This window comes from Saccopteryx leptura, chromosome 1 (genome assembly GCF_036850995.1).
Source record: "Saccopteryx leptura isolate mSacLep1 chromosome 1, mSacLep1_pri_phased_curated, whole genome shotgun sequence".
NCBI classification, from domain to species: Eukaryota; Metazoa; Chordata; class Mammalia; order Chiroptera; family Emballonuridae; genus Saccopteryx; species Saccopteryx leptura.
This window is the reverse complement of record NC_089503.1, coordinates 348892519-348915549: the sequence shown is the minus strand read 5'-3', so window position 1 is coordinate 348915549 and position 23031 is coordinate 348892519. Positions and strand designations below refer to the sequence as shown.

General features: G+C 40.4%; 1 protein-coding gene across 3 annotated transcripts in view; it reads right to left on the bottom strand.

Annotated features, from left to right (window-relative positions):
• Positions 1 to 23031, bottom strand: part of IMPG1 (interphotoreceptor matrix proteoglycan 1) — a 133082-nt gene that overhangs the window by 67260 nt on the left and 42791 nt on the right. For all 3 annotated transcript variants that reach the window (XM_066358983.1, XM_066358984.1, XM_066358985.1), the window contains exons 6-12: positions 22575 to 22654; positions 17988 to 18140; positions 10617 to 10675; positions 6833 to 6853; positions 3080 to 3327; positions 1627 to 1703; positions 224 to 302 (exon numbers count right to left, since the gene is read on the bottom strand). In XM_066358983.1, coding sequence (XP_066215080.1) covers positions 224 to 302; positions 1627 to 1703; positions 3080 to 3327; positions 6833 to 6853; positions 10617 to 10675; positions 17988 to 18140; positions 22575 to 22654 — 717 coding nt within the window. The remainder of the gene's footprint in view (positions 1 to 223; positions 303 to 1626; positions 1704 to 3079; positions 3328 to 6832; positions 6854 to 10616; positions 10676 to 17987; positions 18141 to 22574; positions 22655 to 23031) is intronic.

Below are 23031 nucleotides of genomic sequence, written 5' to 3'. Positions count from 1 at the left end.
TCTGTGATCTTGGGGACTAGAGCTGAGAGAAGGACACCAAGGATATCCTCCTCTTTGCAAGAGGGTGGTTCAGTGGACTGCTTTTCTGTTGGCAATGCTGGTATAAGGAAACCTCCTGAGTCAAGGATGACTTTATCACTGGTCTTTGAGGTGGTGTTATAAACCGATTTCCTAAAGAGGATGTTGCTATTTAATATAGACTTTATGGGAAGAAAAAGCTCACCAGGTAGACTGTGTTCTTCTCTGTCTACTGTCTCGAGTCTGGGTTGACCAAGAGGAAATTCTGGACTCAAAGTAGCATCCTGAAGAATAAATTTAGAAAGATAGATGTTAAGAAGAAACACTTTTCTTCATATAAGAAGGACTATAGTCTATATTTTTATTTTCATTTAAATTTAAGCATATTTATTTATTTATTTATGACAGAGACAGAGTCAGAGAGAGGGACAGATAGAGACAGACAGACAAGAAGGGAGAGAATGAGAAGCATCGATTCTTCTTTGTGGCACCTTAGTTGTTCATTGATTGCTTTCTCATATATACCTTGACCGAGGGGCTATAGTAGACTGAGTGACCCCTTGTTTGAGCCAGTGACCTTGGACTCAAGCTGGTGAGCCTTACTCAAACCAGATGAGCCCATGCTCAAGCTGGCGACCTCAGAGTCTCAAAACTGGGTCCTCTGTGTCCCAGTCCAATGCTCTATCCATTGTGACACTGCCTGGTCAGGCTTACGCATATCATTTTAATTGATTTGAATCTACTACAAATTCTAACATAGGTTCTGATAAATGTGTCATGAACAGAATATATGCATTGATACAGCGGTAAAATATGGTCTGTTGACTTCTTGGCTAATTGAGTCTGCCTGTGTAGAGTTAACACATAATTGAAATACTCTGAATTATGTCAGTCATGTTTGAATTTATGAATTCTTTTTATCCTTTTTTATTGAATGTATCGGGGTGACACTGGTTAACAAAATTATGTAGGTTTCAGATGCATAATTCTGCAACATATCATCTGTACACTGTTGAATTTATGAATTCTTTATTTACAGAGGCACAGAGCTTTGGCAGCACTTCCATGTAGGAATACCCCAGTGACAAGTTTTGGCATAAATTAAATGGACACAGTTTTAAATGAAATATAAAAATTGTTACTAAATTTATTATTTTTACTTTCTAAGACATTGATTTGTACTTATGAGATCCCCCCCATAAATAAATATATAGACATGACCTTAAGATTTAAAACAAACTTATAAATTATGTTTATGTTTATATTTATTTCTGGAAGTCAAAGTTAAATAATATATTCTGCTTTAAGTATTCTTTTCAGTTCATGAACAGGTGTTTATTTTATTAAAAATGGAAAAATTTTACTCTAATTGAAACAAAGATGTGATTACATGAAGGACACTTTGGATTTTAGGATATTTGAAATGCAAGTTGTATTTTACTTTATGAATACAGATACTGAAAGTGGGTAATCAGGTGCTGCCTATAAAAAGCAGTGATTGGTACTGCAAAGGAGAATTTGCTCGGTTCAGTCTTTAAGTTGATCTTTTTGGTGGAAGGTTTTTGAGGCTCTCTTTCTGTTTGAAGAACAAAAGGACAACAAACTCACCTCTGTGATATCAGCAAGGAGTGTAGGCAGCACTGACTGGGTGTTGGGAACAGAGCCAGGCACTGAACCAACAAATTCTGTGGATGAAATATCACAAGGTTTGAATGTTTCTTTATTTTTACTTTTGCCTTTTGTGTTTGGGCAGTAAAACAGGGTTGGAAAGGTGGCAGTAATCAGTTCTTGAGGAGTGGGTGGTACAACAAATCATTAAGAAGTTAGCGTCACAATAAGCTAATGTTCATTGATCTGAATGATAAATTGCAAGATCGTTGCAAGGGGTATATCTTGCCTGCTTGTGTGATATGAGCAGTTACTAGGTAGACATTTTATGGTGTTTAGTTTTACTGTACAGATTTGGACTAAGCAGACAGGTTGACTGGCAAGGCCAGTGAGGATGGAGACATAACTGAACTGACAAAGAAAGAAATGGCTAGAATAAATACTGTAATCAAGAACCATCTGCAGAGTCCTACTTTCAACCCAAAGCCTAATTCCCAGGCCATCCACAGGGTTCAACAGAGAGACACATCAGAGTACCAGCTGGTCCCTGAGATGAGTCTGAAGTTCACCTTTTCTTGCCTAGAAGAGTCTCTTGTCCTGCATATTGTATCAAGAGATCTTTGTCAAGTTTTTCAGTGTCAAGTGTGACTAACTAAACTAGAGACAGAACTAGTAGAGAATGTCAGTTTCATGCTATGTCATTCTAAAATGGCATTTCCATTGTCCATCTAGAAAGCCAGGAGTACAGGACCTACTGAAGAGTCAAGTTCCAGGCTCCTGGGTCCCTCTGGGACCCACTGAAAATTTTGAGTGTGCCTGATTATCTTGTTGACTTCTTAAGATCCACTCTCCTCTTCTACCCCAAGAGGTTGACTTATATGGACTATATCAATGATTGCTTGCCCTCTGCCTTTGAGATGCCTTAGTTTATTGGCAACCCTTCAGGCCTAGAGTAGCAATGGGACCTTGCTGCTTCTAGCCCCTGGGAATGGTTCTATTTCTTTGGGCATTAGGGAAACCTTTATACATAGTCCCTTTATTAAACTCCTCTCATATTACCCTAATTTGAACATGTCACCTGTTTTCATTTGGGACCTGAGCAATTTACTAGACAAGAGAATCTGGGTTTTTCCAGGAGAACAGAACTGCCCATGGGCTAGTCTCTCTACTTGGGCTCTCCCTACTGAATGATTGTGTTTGAGCCGGACTTAACTGAAATTCTTGTTTTCTTCTAGAGCTATTCTTGGTGTGAAGTGGTCACCAAAGGCTCATCAAATGAGATACAGTTTAGAGTGAGGAAAGACAGAAATGATACCATTTATGATGTGCCTGTCACAGAAATGACTGACTCTACAAGGCCCAATTAAAATGACAGTGACCATAAGACATTCAAAACTCCTAGTCTTTCTGTCAGAGTAAGAATAATCCCAGAACTATGAAATTACCAACTGACCATCAGTGAACTGGACTGTCTCCACATGCAAGGATTTGTCTTCAAGTAGTGCTCTGCTGATCAGCTTTTTGAAGTCGAAAGCTGTGAGATAGGTTTCTGGTTGCTTGTCCTCCTCCATCATTCCGTGATGGACTCCTTCATTTTCAACTATGTTGGACTCAAAAGACAGCAGGTCACTTGCAGTACTCTTTGCTCCTGTACTGTCTCTTTTAAATATGGCCATAAGTTGCATTTCTGTGGAGCTTAAACTGTAGAAACAGAGGATACATCACACACAAAGTCATTGCCCTATGCTTTGGAAAATTATTAGGTTGCTACAAAGCTTCAGGAAAGCTTCATCCTCTTTTATGATGGGCTCTTAAAAAATATCTTACTTCACCTGACCTGTGTTGGCACAGTGGATAGAGCAGGGATCGGGAAACTTTTTGGCTGAGAGAGCCATGAACGCCACATATTTTAAAATGTAATTCTGTGAGAGCCATACAACGACCTGTGTATGTTACTCATTATCCAATAAAAATTTGGTGGTGTCCTGGAGGACAGCTGTGATTGGCTCCAGCCACCTGCAACCATGAACGTGAGCTGGTAGGAAATGAATGAATTGTAATACATGAGAATGTTTTATATTTTTAACGTTATTATTATTTTTTTATTAAAGATTTGTCTGTGAGCCAGATGCAGCCATCAAAAGAGCCACATCTGGCTCGCGAGCCTTAGGTTCCCAACCCCTGTGATAGAGCATCGAGCTGGAACACTAAAGTCACTGGTTTGAAATCCTGGGCTTGCCCGGTCAAGGAACAAGCAACAAGCAAGAAACAAGCAATGAACAGCTAAAGTGAAGCAACTATTAGTTGATTCTTCTCGCTCCCCACTCCTCTCTCTGTAAAACCAATAAATAAATCTTAAAAAATAAATAATATTCCACTCGAAGTGTAGTTTCAATGTTTATAAAAAATATGAAATGTGGAAAAGAATGGACATATTTTAGTTCTGAAATAGAATGTTAGGATGGGAGTTAAGTCCAGCTTGAGGGACTACTAACTAAATCAGGTGACTATAGATTTTTACGTTAGATTTTTTTTTAAATTTTAGTGAAAGGAGGGGAGGCAGAGACAGACTTCTGCATGTGCCCCTCCTGGGATCCACCTGGAAAGCCCTCTAGGGGGTGATGCTCTGCCCATCTGGGCCCCTTGCTCCTTTACAACCAGAGTCATTTTTTTTAGCGCCTGAGGCGGAGGCCATGGAACCATTCTCAGCTCCCAGGGCGAACTCATTCAATTGAGCATTGGCTGCAGGAGGGGAGGAGGACAGAGAGATAGAGAGGTTGAGAGAGAGAGAGAGAGAAGCAGGGGGGGGGGCGGTGGTGGTGTGGAGAAGCAAATAGGTGTTTCTCCTGTGTGCCCTGGCTGGGAATCAAACCTGGGACGTTCACACGCCAGGCTGACACTCTACCACTGAGCCAACCGGCCAGGGCTTACATTAGATCTTTATGAAAAGTGTTAATTGTCAAGAGTGGCTGTTACTGACTGGTGTTTTTGACGGACTTATAAATAAAGTCATTCAATGCCAATCAGCAAGAAGGATGAATTGTCCTTTTTTTCTACAAATAGCTTCCTTTATAAAGGTCTATGAAATAGCAATGTTGGAAACCATAGTAGGACAATAGTACATATATGTAATAACCAAGTCAAAACTTCAGTTCTTTTCTTATTTTTTTAAGAAAAAGAGAGACAGGACCCTGGCTGGTGGCTAAGAGAACAGAGTGTTGGCCTGGTGTATGGATGTTGGTTTGATTTCCAGTCTGGGCACACAGGAGAAGTGAGCTTCTGCTTCTACCCCCTCCCACTCCCCCTTCTTCAACCAGTGGCTCAATTGGAGCATGGACCTGGGTGCAGAGGATAGCTAGGTTGGTCTGAGTGCTTCAGCCTTAAGTGCTAAAAATAGCTCTGTTGTGAGTACGGCCCCAGACAGGTTGCTGGGTGGATCCCGGTCAGGGTGCATGCTGGAGTCTGCCTCACTATCTCTCCTCCTCTAAACTAAAAAAAAAAAAAAAAAAAAAAAGGAAGGAGAGAGAGAGAGAGACAGACAGACAGAATGGGAGAGAAAGAGACAGGAAGGGAGAGAGATGAGAAACATCAACTTGTAGTTGCTTTACATTAGTTATTTATAGATTACTTCTCATATGTGCCTTGACCAGGGGCACTCAAGCTGAGCCATCAACATTGGGCTCAAGCCAGCAACCTTGGGCTCAAGCCAGCAACCTTGGGCTCAAGCCAGCGACCTCTGGGCTCAAGCAGTGACCTGGGGATCATGTTGATGATCTTGAGCTCAAGCCAGAGACCCCGTGCTCAAGCTGCCATGCTGACACTCAAGCCAGCTACCCCTTGCTCAAGCTGGCAAGCCCGCACTCAAGCCAACAAGCCTGCACTCTACTTGAAGATCTTGGGGCAGTGGTAGTCAACCTGGTCCCTACCGCCCACTAGTGGGCATTCCAGCTTTCATGGTGGGCAGTAGCGGAGCAACCAAAGTATAAATAAAAAGATAGATTTAACTATAGTAAGTTGTTTTATAAAGATTTATTCTGCCAAACTTAGTGAAAATCCAACATAAAGTACTTGGTAAGTTATTATTATATGCTTTAAGTTGCTGTAACTCTGCTTTATAAATTTTATAAAATAAAGTTACTTCCTTACTTTATAAATCATCATTACTGTGGAACGGTGGGCGGTTAGAAAATTTTACTAGTAACAGAGATACAAAAGTGGGCGGTAGGTATAAAAAGGTTGACTACCCCTGCCTTGGGGTTTTGAACTAGGGGCCTCAGTGTCCAGTGTTGACACTCTTTCTACTGCACCACCACTGGTCAGGCCGAAGCTTCAGTTCTTAAGGATATTTGTCTTCCACTTTTTTCAAGAAGTATTTTTAAATTAAAAAATAAAACCCTAAATTAAACACAACAGTCTCTTCCCAAAGCTGTTTTAAAAATAACATCTTAGGAGGAAGGTGTGAGAAAGGAGAAAGGGAAGTAGCATATGATTATCATATTTATCGACTCAATGACTTTTTGCATATAAAAAAATAAAATAGAATTCTCTGTAGCTATGTCCTCTAGGACCAGGTTTTACCTTCTAGTTTATGCCGTTAAATCCACAGAGAAATGCAAAAGTGGTTTAAAGGCCACAGAAATGGATAATGTGTATCTGTGGCAGTTCTTCGGGCCGCACAACCAGAGTCTATATAGCTCATTATTTCACGAGTCAATTATAGGAGCCGAAGCTGGATTTTCATTACTGAACTTTCTCAGGTGCAGTAGGCCTTTTCCCAATTCAAGCTGACCTTGAAACCAGGGAGCAAATTAGTTTCTCTGCTTTAATCCAGACAGGTTGGTTGCATGCACAAGTATGCGTTCCAGCCAGCGGTTTTCCATCGAATGTGCTGAGTTTGTGAAACCATGCTTGCATCACAAATACATGCTTCTTCGTTTTTCTAATTAGACTTTAAATTTTATAGAAACTTGTCTGCAGACCAAGTCATTGTTTACCTACTTATTTCAGGGAGTAATTTTGACTTGAGAGTTTTTTCCCCCACTATCGACTAATGGGTCAATTATTCCCATTTAAGTAAGAAATTGTTAAAAAGTCATTGAGTTTTCCCAGACTTTATATGTAAAAATTATTTGTAAAAGATTGACATATAAATTTATGGTAGGAAATGAAATATATTTCAGAACATTAAAAGAAAAGTCCAAATTACCCATCTCGTTCTTTCTTTGGTCTTCATTTCATCATGTACAAGGAGAGCATGCAAGGAAGAATTATTATGACACTTATTGAGACAGTCAATGTATCATTTCATATACCAAAAAAATTATTTCCATTATCTTTTATATTTTCCCAGAGCTTTGAAGGACACATATAAATTGTCATCAGAATTTGGGTGGGAAATTTGAGAACCATATAACTCTCAGAAAGTAAACATCATTATATGATGTTTCTGATTAGAATTTGAGCTTTAGTTCAAAGATTATATGTACTTTAGGTCTTTTTAAACTCTTTGAGTTCCTCATATTCCTACTAAAGAGATTGCAAATATGTCCTATAAACCTTACATTTTTGGTCTTGTAGGTACTAGGAAAATTTTAAAACATATTTTATAAATGAATTTCTCACCCTGTGAATAGCATTAAATGATTAGTTTAACACTGAAGAATTTATCTGAGGCTGGACCCTGGAACTGTTGTTTTGTTGACTGTATTTTGAATTGCTATAGTAAGTATGCCTTAAGGGAATAGTACAATTCACTAGGGAGCTGTTTGCAAGCAAAACAAATACTTGTTAACTGAGTGGGTGTCTGCATTAGGCAGTTCACATGCATTTTCATTTAATTTCTTCGACAACACCATCAATTCCCAATTCACAGACAAGAGAACAGACAGAGAGAGGGAAAGTTGACAGAAAGTGGCAGAGCCAGAAGCCCTGGGTTTTTTAAATTTTTTTAAATTTTTTATTAAATTTAATGCAGTGATGCCTGACCTCAAGCCAGAGCTCATTTTGCACCCCGCACCACTGGCTCATGGTTACAAAAAAGGTCACTTAGTCACCAAACTGACAAATACATTTTGGTTTCCTCTCGGTATATAGATAAATTTAATTTAGAAGCTATATTTTTTCATTGCAAATGAGAATTGCCAACAAAGACACTACACATATGATGGGTTTCATGTTGTTTTCATCTAATTTTCCTCCCTTAATGTAACATGACTGAATAGACTCTGATACTACTTTTCTTCTGTGAACACGAGAGGCTCTATGACTATCTCACTGGGATGCTCTGAGGGGAGGGGCTTTCTTCTGTGCTAAGTAGACATTCATCTCACTTGCTTTCAACATTAGTTTGTAATCCATGATGCTCCTGAGAGAGGCCAGGCTACCTGGGCCAACACCCTTTTCATCTAAAAAAACTGCTTTATTGAAGTATATATAATCTTGTCTTGAAACAAACTTCACATGCCGAAGGTATACAATTCAATAAGTTTGATACTACATACTATACCCAGTGAAACAATGATGGCAATCAAGACAGTAAGCATTCATCACCCACAGGTTTAATCATAGCCCTATGGAATCCTTCCCTCCCCCTTTCTCTGCCTTGCCCTCCCCAAGCAACTACTGATCTTCTTTCTGTCACTATAGATTAGTTTGTATTATTTTAGAGTTAAATATAAATGGAATCATAATGTACTCCTTTTTTGTCTGGTATCTTTCACTTAATTATTTTGAGGCCAACCAATATTGTGTATTCCAATAGTTTCATTGCTGGGTAGTAGTATATGGTAAGATTATGCCACAATTTGTTTCTTTATTGTTCTGCTGATGGTGATGGACATTTGGGTTATTTCCAATTCTTGGCTATTACAAATAAAGCTACTCTGGACATTGGCGTACAAGTCTTTGAATGAGTATTCCATTCTACTAGATTGAATAGTTGTTAATAGTTTCCCCTATATTCTTTAAGAGACAAAGCAATATTTAAAGTGAATCTTTTCCTGTTCATTCTTATAATTGTGTTAATAATTGATGTCCTAACTACCTTTCAGCTATGTTGAGAGAATCAAATGAGGTCACTGATATAAAAGTACTTATTAAATTGTAGATCAGGTTTTATACAAACTAGCTGAAATAAAGACAGTACCAGGAGACACATGAAATTTTAGGTCTTCTGTGGGGATCTGGCTCCATGAGAAAGCTATTTCCTTCATAATGAGTTTACTTTACAATATTTTGAGCATCATTATTAATGATTAAAAGTTTGTGATACTCATAGCATAGTATTTATTTTATTCAGGTCAAATTTTTTTTGGGGGGGAGACTAAATTTTTATTATGTAACAGAAATCATTGAAAAATGTGACTACATTTACTTTATAAGTGACTTTGGCAGAAATAAGAACAAGCTCTTGCAGAGATAAACACACGAGAAAGATTCAGTTTCAGGAGATATATCTTTAAAATTTTTACCTTGAAGAATTTAATCAGCCTAACATTTTAATTTTCTTCTGAAATAGATTTTTTTTATTAGTTTTCCATTTATTTTAAAGGAGGGAATAATGAGCACTTGAACATTCACCAAAAAACCCCTGTATCTACCATTTCCTTCAGCTTTAAATTAAAAATTTATTCTTTAACTGCAGTGGTTTAACCAGAAGACCTTGCCATCTATGCAGAATATTCTTCTATCATCCTTTATTTCTCTCTAATCCATCTGATTTCACATGGAATACTGTAGGGCAGCAGCTTGAAATAAAGAAAAATGAGTCTACTTTGGTAAATATTAAGGATTTCATCATTTATAATTTTCACTTTTTAGTGTTTCCTTCCTCTAGAATTATATAAATCAGAGGGGCCTGATAGCTTCGAAAGAAATAAACTGGGGGAGCACCCCAAGGAAGTGGCCTTGCGAGTATGCAGAGCCTGGCTCCGTGCACCTTTTTGCTTTAGGACTAGACAGTGAAGGAGCCAGGAAGGACTTTGGGTGACTCCTGCTTTACCCACTCTACAAACCACCCAGGGGAGGGCCATGGAATCTCATTCTGTCACATGGGGCTAAGGTTTACCCTGTGGAACATTAAAAATAACATAATATGACCCCACTTATACATGTTTTGAATGAGAACTTGAAAAAAAGATGCAAAAATTTCTTGCCAAAAATTATGAGCCCATACTAGAATGATGAGATGCCGATGGATGTAGACCTACCAAGGGTATGTGCTTGAACCCTGCTGAGTGTGGCATTATTTGATTATTTCATTTCTTTTATTTAAAATTTTCATTTAATAATTTTTGTGTGGTAAGATATTATTACAGTGATATTTTATGACATAAAAATGACATGTACCTAACTGGGATCCACCTGGCATGCCCACCAGGGGGCTATGCTCTGCCCCTCTTTGGTGTCGCTCTGTTGCAACCAGAGCCATTCTAGCACCTGAGGCAGAGGCCACAGAGCCATCCTCAGCACCCAGGCCAACTTTGCTCCAATGGAGCCTTGGCTGCGGGAGGGGAAGAGAGAGACAGAGAGGAAGGAGAGGGGGAAGGGTGGAGAAGCAGATGAGCGCTTCTCCTGTGTGCCCTGACCAGGAATTGAACCTGGGACTTCCACACACCTGGCCGATGCTCTACCGCTGAGCCAACTGGCCAGGGCCATGGCTATTTTTTTTTTTATTTGTCTGTACTGAGGTATTTTCTAAGGTGTTTGTTAATAACATTGCCCTGGACAGCAGATGAACTCTCAGCGGAGAGCAGTGACTCTGGAGGCAGGAAGGAGTATAGCTCCTGTGTTACCCCTTAACGAATTACCCAGCATCATGTTCTAATTAGACAATTCCTTTACTTGGAATGGATGGATTTGGTTTTGGGGATTTGGCAGTACTAAACAACTGGGGGGGGGGGAGACAAACTTTATAATCCTCACATCACTTTTAAGAGAGGATAGGAAAAAATTAATTTAAAAATTGAGAAGAGTCTGATTCTCCTACTTACCTAAATCCTAAAACGTGAATTTCTTTGAATCCTGGAAGTTTCTTAAATACCTTTTGCATCTGTAGAGAGAAAACATTTTTATGAAATACACTTTGGTTCTACCGGGCAAGATATTATCTAACTGAAAGAGCTTAAATACTTTTTGATGAGTTGGAGAAAAAAATAAAAATGGAAAACTGATGTACTGATTGAAACCGATTTACTCTTAGTTATTTCTGAAACCCAGAGGAAAGTGTTTTGCTATTTATTTAAAAGCTGTAAAGCTATAATTGGTTGGTTCTGATTTGCTTTAATGGTTATTTTATGTAAAGTATGAAATAACTTTAAGGTGGTACTTGGAAGAAATTTTTTGGCTACAGTGTTTTTATTTATACCCACAGACTAGCTATACTATTTTCTGAATTAATTATATGATTTGGAAATATTTATAGTGTTTTTAAAGAAATGATTCAAGTAAAAGGCTGCGATAAAAAATAAAATGTTAGAAGTAGATTCTAATCTAATAGATTACATTGGCTCTTAGATTTATGTGAACTTGAAAATTTTCTTACTTAATCTGACCTTGCTAATGAGGTATGTTATCAGAATATTTCACCATCATTATGCTCGGTTACTTCTTACTCCACACCAGTCTGTCTTCTGTCCTTGGATTCCCCAAGATGAAGGGTTCTTTCCAAGCCATTGTCTCTTGACCCTCTCCAAATCCAAAGGCATTTTCATTTCTTTCTTTGTAGTTTCCCTTCCTTCTTTCTGGTTCTTCTTCCATCTCTCTGATCACTCTCTCAGTCTTTATCTTATTCTTGTCTTCACTCTCCGCTTCAACTGTAAGGATTCTGCCAGTCTGAGTCCTCAGCCTCTTTATCTCAGTCACTCTCCCATTTATCCTGTAAGCTCAACTGTCGGCTCTGTGCTAGGCTCTCGGGACACATTGCCACATAGATAGACAGGCACTACCCCACCCAACTTACTCGTATGAAGCCTGGGAGACAATCAAAACCGAGAGGAAGAGAGAGTAGTTCAGCCGTGAAGCGTGGGAGGGAGACCAGGGAGAAAGTGAGGGACGCTGAAGTGCTGAGCAGGGAGTGGACCCTGCCCTTCCTTCCTGTGCCCGCTTCCCTCTGCCTCTCGTTGGGGATCTCGTTTTCTCCCATGGCTTCAATGATCACCCAAGACACGGCTTTGGAGTTCTCCATATGAATATCCCAACATCTGCCACTAACTAAATGTGCCCAAACCAGAGTTTGGCATTCTCTTCCAACCAAACCTACCTTTTCTTCTGGGCTCCCTGTCTCGGTCAGGGTCACGAACACCCACTGCCTTCCATGTCAGGGAGCCCAGCATCCCTAGACACCTTCCCTCTGTGCCCCTCTCAGCCAGTCACCACATCCTGTTCGTTTGAATCTACAGGCCTTTTGTTTCCATCATACTCTTCTTCTTCACAGGCCCGGCCTGCCCTCTCTGTCTCTCTTTCTGTATTACCGAAATGATTTTCTGGGGGTGTGTGGGGGGAGGGAACAGAAATACATATTTTTGGATGAGTTGGGGTAGGGGGAAATGGAAAGATGTCTCCTTGACCACAATATTTTTCCAAGTTAATCATTCAATATCTGTTGCTCTTCACTAAAAACTCCTTGATGGGCTGCACTGCCCATTGAATAAGGTCCAATACTCTAGAATGAAATTTAAGACCTTCCACAATCTACCCCCTTCACTCCCTAAGTACCTTCCCATTTGTACTTCCGGCCATTTACCCACTTGGAAAATGCTTTAACATTAATGCTAGTCACATTAAACTAACCGTTGTCTTTTTCCAAATACAACATGTACTTCTTCCAGATGTCTTTACATTTTTTTTCCTCTTTGGTCCAAGATGCAACTTCTACCTTCTGCTTATTGGTACCCCTGCTCCTATGCATTTATGAAAGCCAGCTCAAACATCTTCTCTACTGAAAAGTATTTGTGGGGACCTAAAGTTAGGTTCTCCCTACTACTCTAGGACTTATTATTGCCTCTTCCATAAAACAGTCTGCATGTTGCTTCCCTCACAGAGATTATGCATCTTGGGCTCAGGGATCATGTCTGTCTTACTCATCTTTATCTCCCTTCTTCCTGATACCTAGCCAATTGTCATCCACATAGTAGGGACTCAGCACATTCTGTTAAATCAAGTTGAACACATCTCTTCTTCTCTACACTCATCAGCATGCCACTGCATTGTCACTGTGTCTAAAATTACTGCCAACTCTACGTTGTCTATGCCAAGGACTAGAGCAATGATGCATAGATAATTCCCAAACGACTTAACATTGGGCTTTGGAATGTATCATGGATTTTTTTCTCTACAAACTGATTTAACTTCTATAAAATATTTTCTTGTACCAATTTTAAAATGGTTTTTGTTCCCTGAACGTGTAGTAACCACGGCGATGAAGATAACTCAGCTTTTGGGTGATAAGGAGAGAGCTGTATAAGCCTGAGTTTAAATATTGCTTCTGCTACTTTCCAGTTGTATGACCTTGAGTTTATTACCTAATTTCCCTGAATTCTGGTCTCTTTAACCAAAATGAGATAACATTCATATCATAAGGCTGCTGTAAAGAATAACTAATAAGTACCCGACATGCAGAGACTCAACAATATTGTTTTAATTTTTTACTATTCTCTCTCTCTCCTGCTGAATTACTAGCCCCTAGAGAGCTCCATTTTCTTTCACTTCCTCAATGTCCCCACAGTATGGAGCTTAGCAAGAGCAGAGCAAGCCTTCAGTCATTTTTGAAAAATTCAGTGTGGGTCAGGACAGAATGAGGGTCCCCATGGGGGTCAGTGACGGGGGGGGCCCGGGGAACAGGTTTCTGGGCCTCCGCTCCTACCCCACCACGAGCAACCTAGGAGATTAGGTTCTGCAGAGCTGGTCTTATGATGGGGCGGGTGGGAAAGAGCTGTGCCCATGCCTCCTGTCTGCTCTGGCTTCCTGTGACAAATTAGCCAAAGAACGTATGCAAATAACACATACAGACAGACAACAGAGCGGCAATAGCTGGAGGGAAAGAGGCGGTGGCATAGGCGGAGGGAAGGCTAAGCAGAGGGTGGGAAATGGGGGCGAAAGGAGACTTAGCTTGAGGCTGGGGGCATGATGGAGTGTGTCGATGGTGTTACATTGAGTTGTACACTTGAAATCTGTATGGCTTGGGAAACCGTGTCAACCCAATAAATTAAAAAAAAAGGAAAGCAAAGAAAACAAAAAACAAATAGCTTTGGGACCACAAGACAGTTGTTCTGTTATTCCAGTGACAGCACCTCACACTGAATGTTTTAAGAATGAGCTACAGTTTCTAGAGCAGAAGATTCAGACCCTGACTTATCTCTCTTTCTTGCCCAGAATATCAGAGATGGGAAAACAATCAATCAAGTACAGAGCTGCTAGCGCAGAAGCCCGAAGCAGTTAGCACAGGCAGCAGGTGCATCGCTGGGGAGCTGTCCTCCCCGCCAGGAGTGCTCAGGGCAGTGGCTCTGGTGGACAGGATTTACTGCTGTGTCTATGCTTTCTTCATGAACCTGTCTGGGGTGAATTAAGAATCAGCTTTGCTTAGGAGGGTGCAGGAGGCATCTAGAGAGGGGATAAGAAAGGCCTTCAGTTAATTTTGCTAAATAATCTTCTGGGAACCTTCCAATTACGGAGCACTAATCACTAACTTGCTAATTAAGTGTCCAGTTAACCTTATTAATAACAATAAATGCACAGGGGCCTCCCGGATTGTGCTAGAATTTATGTTAACGGGGCTCTGAAAAGACAGCTGTGTTGGGTTCTCAGGAATGTTTGTGCAGGAGAAAGCATTCAGACAACAGCTAAGCATGCCTTTTGACATCTATATTAAATTGCTCATTAAGTTTATTGTGGAAATTAAATTACTGCAAAGCACTGCCCATTAATTCCCAATTAGGCCCAAATGACTGTGCTAATGCAAGTGTTGGGCCATGGTGGCGCTGGTGGGGTACCTGACAGCAGGCTTCGAGGTGTCCAGACTATGCAAGCGCCTGGGAGGGCAGTAGATGCTCTAAGCAGAGGGGTTCCGTCTTAGAGAAGCCAGAGACCATGCAAATAGGACCAGCAGGACTGATGTGTTGAGTCTCTGGAACAAGACCAAGCAAGACATACTCTTCCTTGAGTAATAAAAATTTCAGAGGCTAGAAGGGGCATGTTTATTTGTTAATGATACAAAATCCCTTCCACATAAATCTCTGGGAATAATAGGAATTATAGCATAGTGGCTAAGAACAGGTGCCCTGGCACCAGGCTTCCTGGGTTTGAACCTTGTCTCTGCCAGTTAATAGGCGTGACATTGTTGGACATATTGATTAATCCCCATGTGCCTCAGTATCCCCACTTGTAAAAAATAGAAATAATATTACTTGACTTGTAGAACTGTGAAAATTCAATGAGTTAATACATATAAAACTTTAATAATAGGACAATGGTATTATTTCTATACATAGTGTTTTAGACTTGGAAAGGGTCTTTCAGGTCATTTTTAATTTCTGAATGAGGACTCTAAGTTCAGATCTCAAAATTCTAATGGCTATTTCTTGGCAGAAAGAAGACTGCAACTAAGATTTTAAAAAAAGTTTATCTTTTTAGTATTTTTCCCATTTTAAATAATTTTTATTTTAAATTACCATTGATGTATGTTATTATATTAGATTCCAGTGTACACTCCAGTAATTAGACATTATATAACTTACTAAGTGATCATCCCCCCAAATTTTCCACCCATCTGACACCAGACATAGTTGTTAGAATATTATTGACTATATTCTTATCTGTACTCTACATTGCCATGATTATTCTGTAACAACCAATTTGTATTTCTTAATTCTTTTAAAAATTATAATTCAATTGTATTATTCTACATCAGGTCATTTTAGGTGCTGAGAAAATTAACAACAGGTAAATGAAGAGAGTCCATGGCCAATTATCCAATTTTGACAATAGTCTGACTATGCCAAGGATTTGCTAGTGATTATTTCAAAAAACAAATAGAAAAGATAGCAGACTATTTAAAAAATTCATTCTATCTAATAATCCATGTCTGTGTACTTTCCTGGTTTGTAAGTATAACCCATGCTGATGCTTTCCCTTTGAAGTCTGTAGAAATGATTTTCTACATTTTAGCGACTGAACCCTGATGCAGGGAGAGGTGGGAGGTTGAGAATGTCTTTCTCTTACCTCTTCTCCAGTTGTGAGGAGGTAGGCCTGAGTCCTCTGAGTATGAGAAGTGGGGACCTGATTGTTCCCTGGCCCTGCTGAATAAGATGCTTGTGCTGTTCATTTTAGTTTCATACTCTCATGAGTGCTCCTAGTTCCAGCTGCATTTCTACAAATGAGTACTCGGCAGTAACTGTATCCCAACCTCTTTAATCAGAGGTAAGACCGCAGAGATGACAGAAAGAGTTCCTGCCCCCAAGAGGAAGCTCCTAGGCTGGTGGTAGTGAGGGTGGGGGGTAGGAAAGGAGGGAAGAATGGGACAACAAAGGCCGTAGGATGTAAACACACAAACAGGCTAATAGTGTTGTGACAACAGTGGACACCAGATTTTAGCCTAAGGAGAGGCACTGAGCCCAGATTGGGGAGAGAGTATTTTTCATGACATTTGTAAAATGAGACACAGGGGAGGGCATTCCAAATGGAAGAGGCAGCACCTGTAAAGACTAACTGTCAGAAAAGATTTGCACACAGTTTGTATTGCTGGAAAGTAGAGTGCAAAGGAGGGGGATGGTAAGAAACCGATGTTAAGATGAGGCTGGAAAGGAAGGAGGGGTCTCTTTATGGCATGTTGATGCCATGTTCAGCATCGTAGTTTGGATTTATTCTTCAGGGAATGGAGAGTCTTTTAATTTAATCAGGGACAGGCAGATAGGATGATGGTCAGAGATGAAGGAGACATCTTGGGATAGCTCCTTAATTTAGTGATGGATGGCATAGACAACATAATCACCATGAAAAATGTCATAGCTTTAAACTGTATCAGACTGCAAAAGTGCAAGTATTTAAGACAGGGGTCCCCAAACTTTTTACACAGGGGGCCAGTTCACTGTCCTTCAGACCGTTGGAGGGCCAGACTATAAAAAAACTATGAACAAATCCCTATGCACACTGCACATATCTTATTTTAAAGTAAAAAAACAAAATGGGAACAAATACAATATTTAAAATAAAAAACAAGTAAATTTAAATCAAGAAACTGACCAGTATTTCAATGGTAACTATGGGCCTGCTTTTGGCTAATGAGATGGTCAATGTGCTCCTTTCATTGACCACCAATGAAAGAGGTGCCCCTTCTGGAAGTGCAGCGGGGGCCGGATAAATGGCCTCAGGGGGCCGCATGTGGCCCACGGGCCGTAGTTGGGGACCCCTGATTTAAGACAAAGTATTATAGATTAAAATTTTATAATTCACCCCAGCATGTTCCCTAGCTAGTAGTGTCTATGTGGACATTTAAAGCATATAGAATGTCTGCTTTATATTTGCCTTTCAGCTAAATGAGATTTAAAACCTACTACTATTAAAAGAAAATCTAAATGTAATTGACTTTTAAGATGGAAAAGCTGGAATAGAACACTTTCTTGGAGATCCACTTTTCCTAATATTTTGGGACCCATTGCAAGTTTTGATTTTTTTTAATGGTTAAAAATGAATGCCTGGTGTGTGGCCAGTGGCCGCTGCCGTCAGGGCCATGCGGGTTCACATTGGGTTTGGGCAGATGGTAAAGAAATAGTGGAGACACAAAATGGTGGGATTCCTTTATTGTCTCGAACGGGCCAATGAGCAAAAACACAGGGAAAACACTTTCCTTTCATTCAGGGCTTGCAAAGCCCTGATACATTTATGGTTCCACAACCCGGAGAATCTTCTCCTAGTTCCTCCTAGAATCAAAGGCCCCACCAATCTCAGTAGAGCTCCCAAAGCCCCTCAGCTCTGGTTCCCCATCTGCACACCTCTCTCTCTGCAAAACTGGCTTCTTCTTCAGCACTCTGCATTCTCTCTGCTCTCCCTGCAAAACTGGCTGGGCCCACAAAGACCTCTCCTCCAGCAAACATTAGAAAAACAACGGCCCCTCCCAAATGGGAATGCAATCCACAATTTGCAGTCAACTGCCCTACTCTGAGGGCAAGCACACACATGACAGCCCAGCGCCATTTTTTTTTTTACCAATAAAAGTGAGCAAACTCAAAAAATACAAATTTTACAAACTCATTTGCCCAACACCTGGTCACAAGAAGTTAGAACTATTAGCCAAAAGGGTTCATTTCTTGTTGACTCCCAGATTCAGAGTCCTGACTTGGGCTATGGTTGTATGGAGTCTGTTCACTCACCTGAAGTTGAGACTTTGCTGCTAGCTCCTGGTAATATGGAGACTGGGAGTCAGCGAGCTCTGCCTTGAACTTCTGGTTTGCCAGAGAGATGCTCAGCTCCACCTTCTGCTCCAGGGGGCCCTTGGATGCCTCAGACAATTCCATTTCTCTTTCCTAAGTTAAAAACGTCTTCTATTAATATAAACCACAAGCAAATGGTTATGTTATATAACATATATTGTTTTTTGTCTCAAGAAGTGGATTATGAAAACTTTAGCATTTTTAGAATAGAAGTCTTATTAACTAGAAGTGGCCTATAAATTTCATTGGAAGACAAAGTGCCAAAGCTCCAATGAATTAACTACTTAGAACCTTTGAGAACACTCGTTTTATGACCTTGCGCTCTTATGAAAGCATTTCCACAAACACATATGCATGTACATAGTTTATACTTATTGCTGGAACATCACTGGGATTTTGCCACACACTTATGTAACTTTATAAATACTCTTTGATGAGGATTGGATTAGACAAAGTAACCTATGGATGCTGAGGTTACTTTCTTTTTAGAGAAGAGTCTACGCTGGCTTAATAAGACCATTTGTGCTTAAATTTCACATTGAAACTAGTTAGAAAGCACTGTCAAGAGAGGGTTTAAAGTTTCTCTCAGAAGGAATGGCATATTTGGGCCACTTTTGGAAGCATATGGCTAAGAATAGCAGTACTGTTCAGTGGACTTGGACTTGGCCTTTGATCACAAAGGGCCAGGAGTCATCCTTTTTGTCCTTTGGTGTGAGAACGAACAGGTGTCTCTCATTTTTCTCAACTTACATGGGCTCCCAGGACACAGAGCAAACCTGGAGCTGTGTTTCAAACTTAAGCTTTGATATATTTTCAACCTTGGGTACCCAGACGATCCTGAAATCTACACAGCTTTCTCGAAAGAGTAAAAACTGTGTCTGTGGAAAATCAACTGTCTCTAGGAATGTAAGTAGCCTTTTGTACTGATATTAGAGTTGTGAAAGCAGAGATGAGACCAGCCAATGGAAAGTGCCATGAGAGGCCAAACTCATCTGGGTGGCGGCTGATGTAGATTCTCCTTATTTCTTATGATAAATGCCCCTCTTCCATGGGCAGTGAACAGCAGAACAGCCTATAACTTCAGTAGGACTCATAGAGGATCTGGATTTATAATTACCAGGCTACTAATGTTTCTTTTATGGAAAGGTTTTCATTCATTCATTCACTCATTCATTCGTTCGCTCATTTATTCATTCAAATAATACACACTGAGCATCCATAAGGGTATATAGCACAGTGCTAGGGCCTATGAGACATTAAAGAAAAGATGGCACGCGGTATTATCCTCTAGAAGCTTACCATTTCTTTAGGCAGATGTGAAGTTCACAAGAGATATTTAAATAAACTCTTGACATGTATTAATGAGAAGTTTCATAACTGACCCCCAGCCATTGGATTAACTTTTCATGCCTCTTACCCGGCACCCTCAGTGACTCCCTAATTACCTATGGGATAAAACCCAAACTCTTTTTTCTGACATTCACGACTCTCTGCCACCTGATGCTAATATGCTTGAACAACTCGCAGGGGTCTCCAAACTTTTTACACAGGGGGCCAGTTCACTGTCCCTCAGACCATTGGAGGGCTGCCAAATACAGTGGTCCTCTCACTGACCACCAATGAAAGAGGTGCCTCTTCCAGAAGTGCAGTGGGGGCTGGATAAATGGTCTCAGGGGGCCGCATTGCGGCCCGTGGGCTGTAGTTTGGGGACGCCTGATAGAGTCTGTCTCACTTCTCCCCACCCTGACTAGCACATAGCTCTGGTTATAGCTGTTGAGGCATCTCATTGCTGGTGCTAGTCTCCTGAACGAAGGCCTCCTCACTGCTCCCCACGTCCACCTCCAGCAGTAGTGTGTACACACTTTTTTACATTATACACACATCCTTTTTCAGTTCTTACCAATCTCTCATGGTTCATTAAAAGTAATATCTCCTATGACCATCTAGGGTAGAAATCTTTGCCTCTTTTTGACCTCCTGTAGCAGTGAATAACATCTGAATTGCTCATTTGATAAGTATGATATATTCACCTAGAGTCTCTTCTCGTATGCTAATCTTGTCACCTACATACATATAATCTCCTTGAATCCAGCATGATCCTCATATTTCATGGACTCTTTCAGATAAAAAAACAGGAGGTCATTTATGGACAAAACTCTGAATATACACGACTCAGGCTCACATCTTTGGCACCCTGTCCTGGCCTCTCATTTGTCCCAGTCCATACATCTGCCATTTTCCATCTTAGCACTTAGATTATTTTGTTTACTTACTTGCACTATAAATTTCTTTAAGGTAAGGACTATGTCTTGTTCATCTTAGGATCTTCTAGCAAATTTTAGTTAAATGTTTGCTGAATGAAAGAATAAATAATAGATGCAGTTGGTAAAAAGGATGTTAAGGGCCCTGGCTGGTTGGCACAGTGGTAGAGCGTTGGCCTGGTATATGAAAGTCCTGGGTTCAATTCCTGGCCAGAGCACACAGGAGAAGCACCCATCTGCTTCTCCACCCTTCCCTCTCTCCTTTCTCTCTGTCTCTCTCTTCACCTCCAGCAGCCAAGGCTCCATTGGAACAAAGTTGGCCCAGGCGCTGAGGATGGCTCCATGGCCTCCATCTCAGGCACTAGAATGGCTTCATCTGCAAAGAAGTGATGCCCCAGATGGGCAGAGCATCGCCACCTGGTGAGCATGCCAGGTGGATCCTGGTCAGGTGCATGTGGGAGTCTGTCTGACTGCCTCTCTGCTTCTAACTTCAGAAACACACACACACACACACACACACACACACACACACGAAAAGGATGTTAAGAGGAGGATGCAATAAGTGTGAAATTAAATATCCAAAAGATATTTACTGCAGAATGAAGGACTCATATTAAACTTTGAAGAAGATGGGACACCGACAATGTAATAAAAGGGAAGGCAAACTGTAGTCATCTTAGAAATTTAATAGTGAATATGTTTAATCTCATATTTTTTCAATAGCAGTTTTCACTGTTGATGGAATAATATTTTTGAGAAAAATAAAAACTTTTTATTCTTTGTTCATAACCATAGTCCCATGAAATCTATCACCATCTCGCCTGAAGGCCAGGGAGAGTGTGACCATCAGGGTTGTCATCCCTGAATTTTCATATAAAGCTGTGAGACTGAACTTCCTGACCTCACCTTCTGGGCTTTGGCCTGGGCCTTGGAGGGAGGTTCATGGGAAGAGGAAAAGACTAGAGAAGTCTCACAGAGCACAGGGGATGGCAGAGCTGGCGGCGGCAGCAGTGTTGGAATGAGAGGATGCAGGTTCTGACTTGTCACCCCTCTACTATGGCCTCTTCTGAGTCTGCTGCCTACCTTTGCTGCCACCTCTCCACCGCTCACAGGTAAGGAGGCCGTTTCCCGCTTCTGCCCTAAGGCTCTGGCTCACAGCTTTGTGGAGGGGTTAAAATGTCCCCTCCCTTGTTTTTGATAACCAACACTAAATTCTGTAACAATTCTCTCATCCTGCATGCCTTTGCTAGTGCTCCTCTTTACCTGCAAACACTGTTTTTACTTTTCCCCATTTGACATGCAAGATTTTGATCATTCTGATGTTTTTCTGACTTTTTCATGCTAGATATGACAGAGAACAAAACTTGTACCTTTGTCGTCAGCATGAGATTATACTTCAGTGGAGAAAAAACCCAACTGATTAATAGATTCATTCATTCATTCATTCGTTCATTCATTCATTCATTCTAAAGCTTGGTGGGCACCTGCTATATATATAATGTTCTGTTAGGTACTGGGGGAAAAAAAGAGCCTCTGCCTTCCTGGAGTTTATAATTAAGTTGCTTCTTGCACTTCCTCCCACCTTAGTCTTAGTTTTCAATTTATTTTTATCCCCTTAGTCCATAGGAAGTTTAATACTCCAGCCTGCTGGGAATTACCAGTGTTGCATGGAAGAACCTATTCAAGACAAACTTATGTCAAGAGGAAGAGGGGGAGGCTTGCCAAGGTGAATTTCCTTCTCCCTTAGCTTTTATTGATCAGAAGTAGAACAGAGGTAACAGAATTATAAGGGAGGAAGGCTAGGTGATAAGGGGAAAGAATGACTAATGGCCATTTTGCTGACATGGAGAAAGGGCTAATTTGGGTCAGTACATTCCTTTTTCTTTGCTAATTAACAAGCACAAAGGAAGGGGCAATCTAGAACCGCTAGGCTAACTTTCCAAAGCCCGTTCACATGCATTCCTTTGTGTCTGAACAAAGGTCACTCACTCACACGGTTTCCTGATGTTTGCATCCAAGAGACATCCATTCAGGGCTTTTAACTAAAGATCCCTAATCCAAGTCAGAGAGGGTTCAGGTTAAATGGGTGATTCCCTACAGAAAGAAGTGAGAATACTGAATAGAACAAAGTTACTGACTCTTCATTGGACTGATATAAATGCAGCACTAATAATATTTGAATGGCCAGTCCATCTACTTTCTCACTCTATTTTACTAATAAATAAAAAAAGACATGTGAGGATCTAAATGGACTTTCAGGACTTACTATTGTAGGCATCTTGGTGTCATTGAGGAATGTGTTGCCCGAAGTGAGAGGGAAGGGCCTGAGTGAGACACTGGAAACATCTGTGGAAATTTAAAAAATAACAGGCACAAAAATGAGATTACAGGAGTTTACATTAGAACAAGGTCAAAATTTCATATGCTTTTTCTGTCATTCTGGAATTTAAAGATGTCAGATGCATTCTGAGCTACTTTTTATTTTAAGATCACATAAATATGTTCTTGAGCAAATACTGTTGCTCCCAATGGAAGTGTTCATTCTTCCTTTTTGAGACCGAGGTTTGGTCCTCTCTTAGGTATGTTACAATTAAGTGGTTTCGCTTAATGAAATATGTTTAATTTTTCTTTTAGTGACTCTATAAAGGATGTATAAACAGAGAATTTATCTTCAATTTGTTTGTTTGAAAATATAGGTAATGATTGCCTCCAAGTGGTAGGAT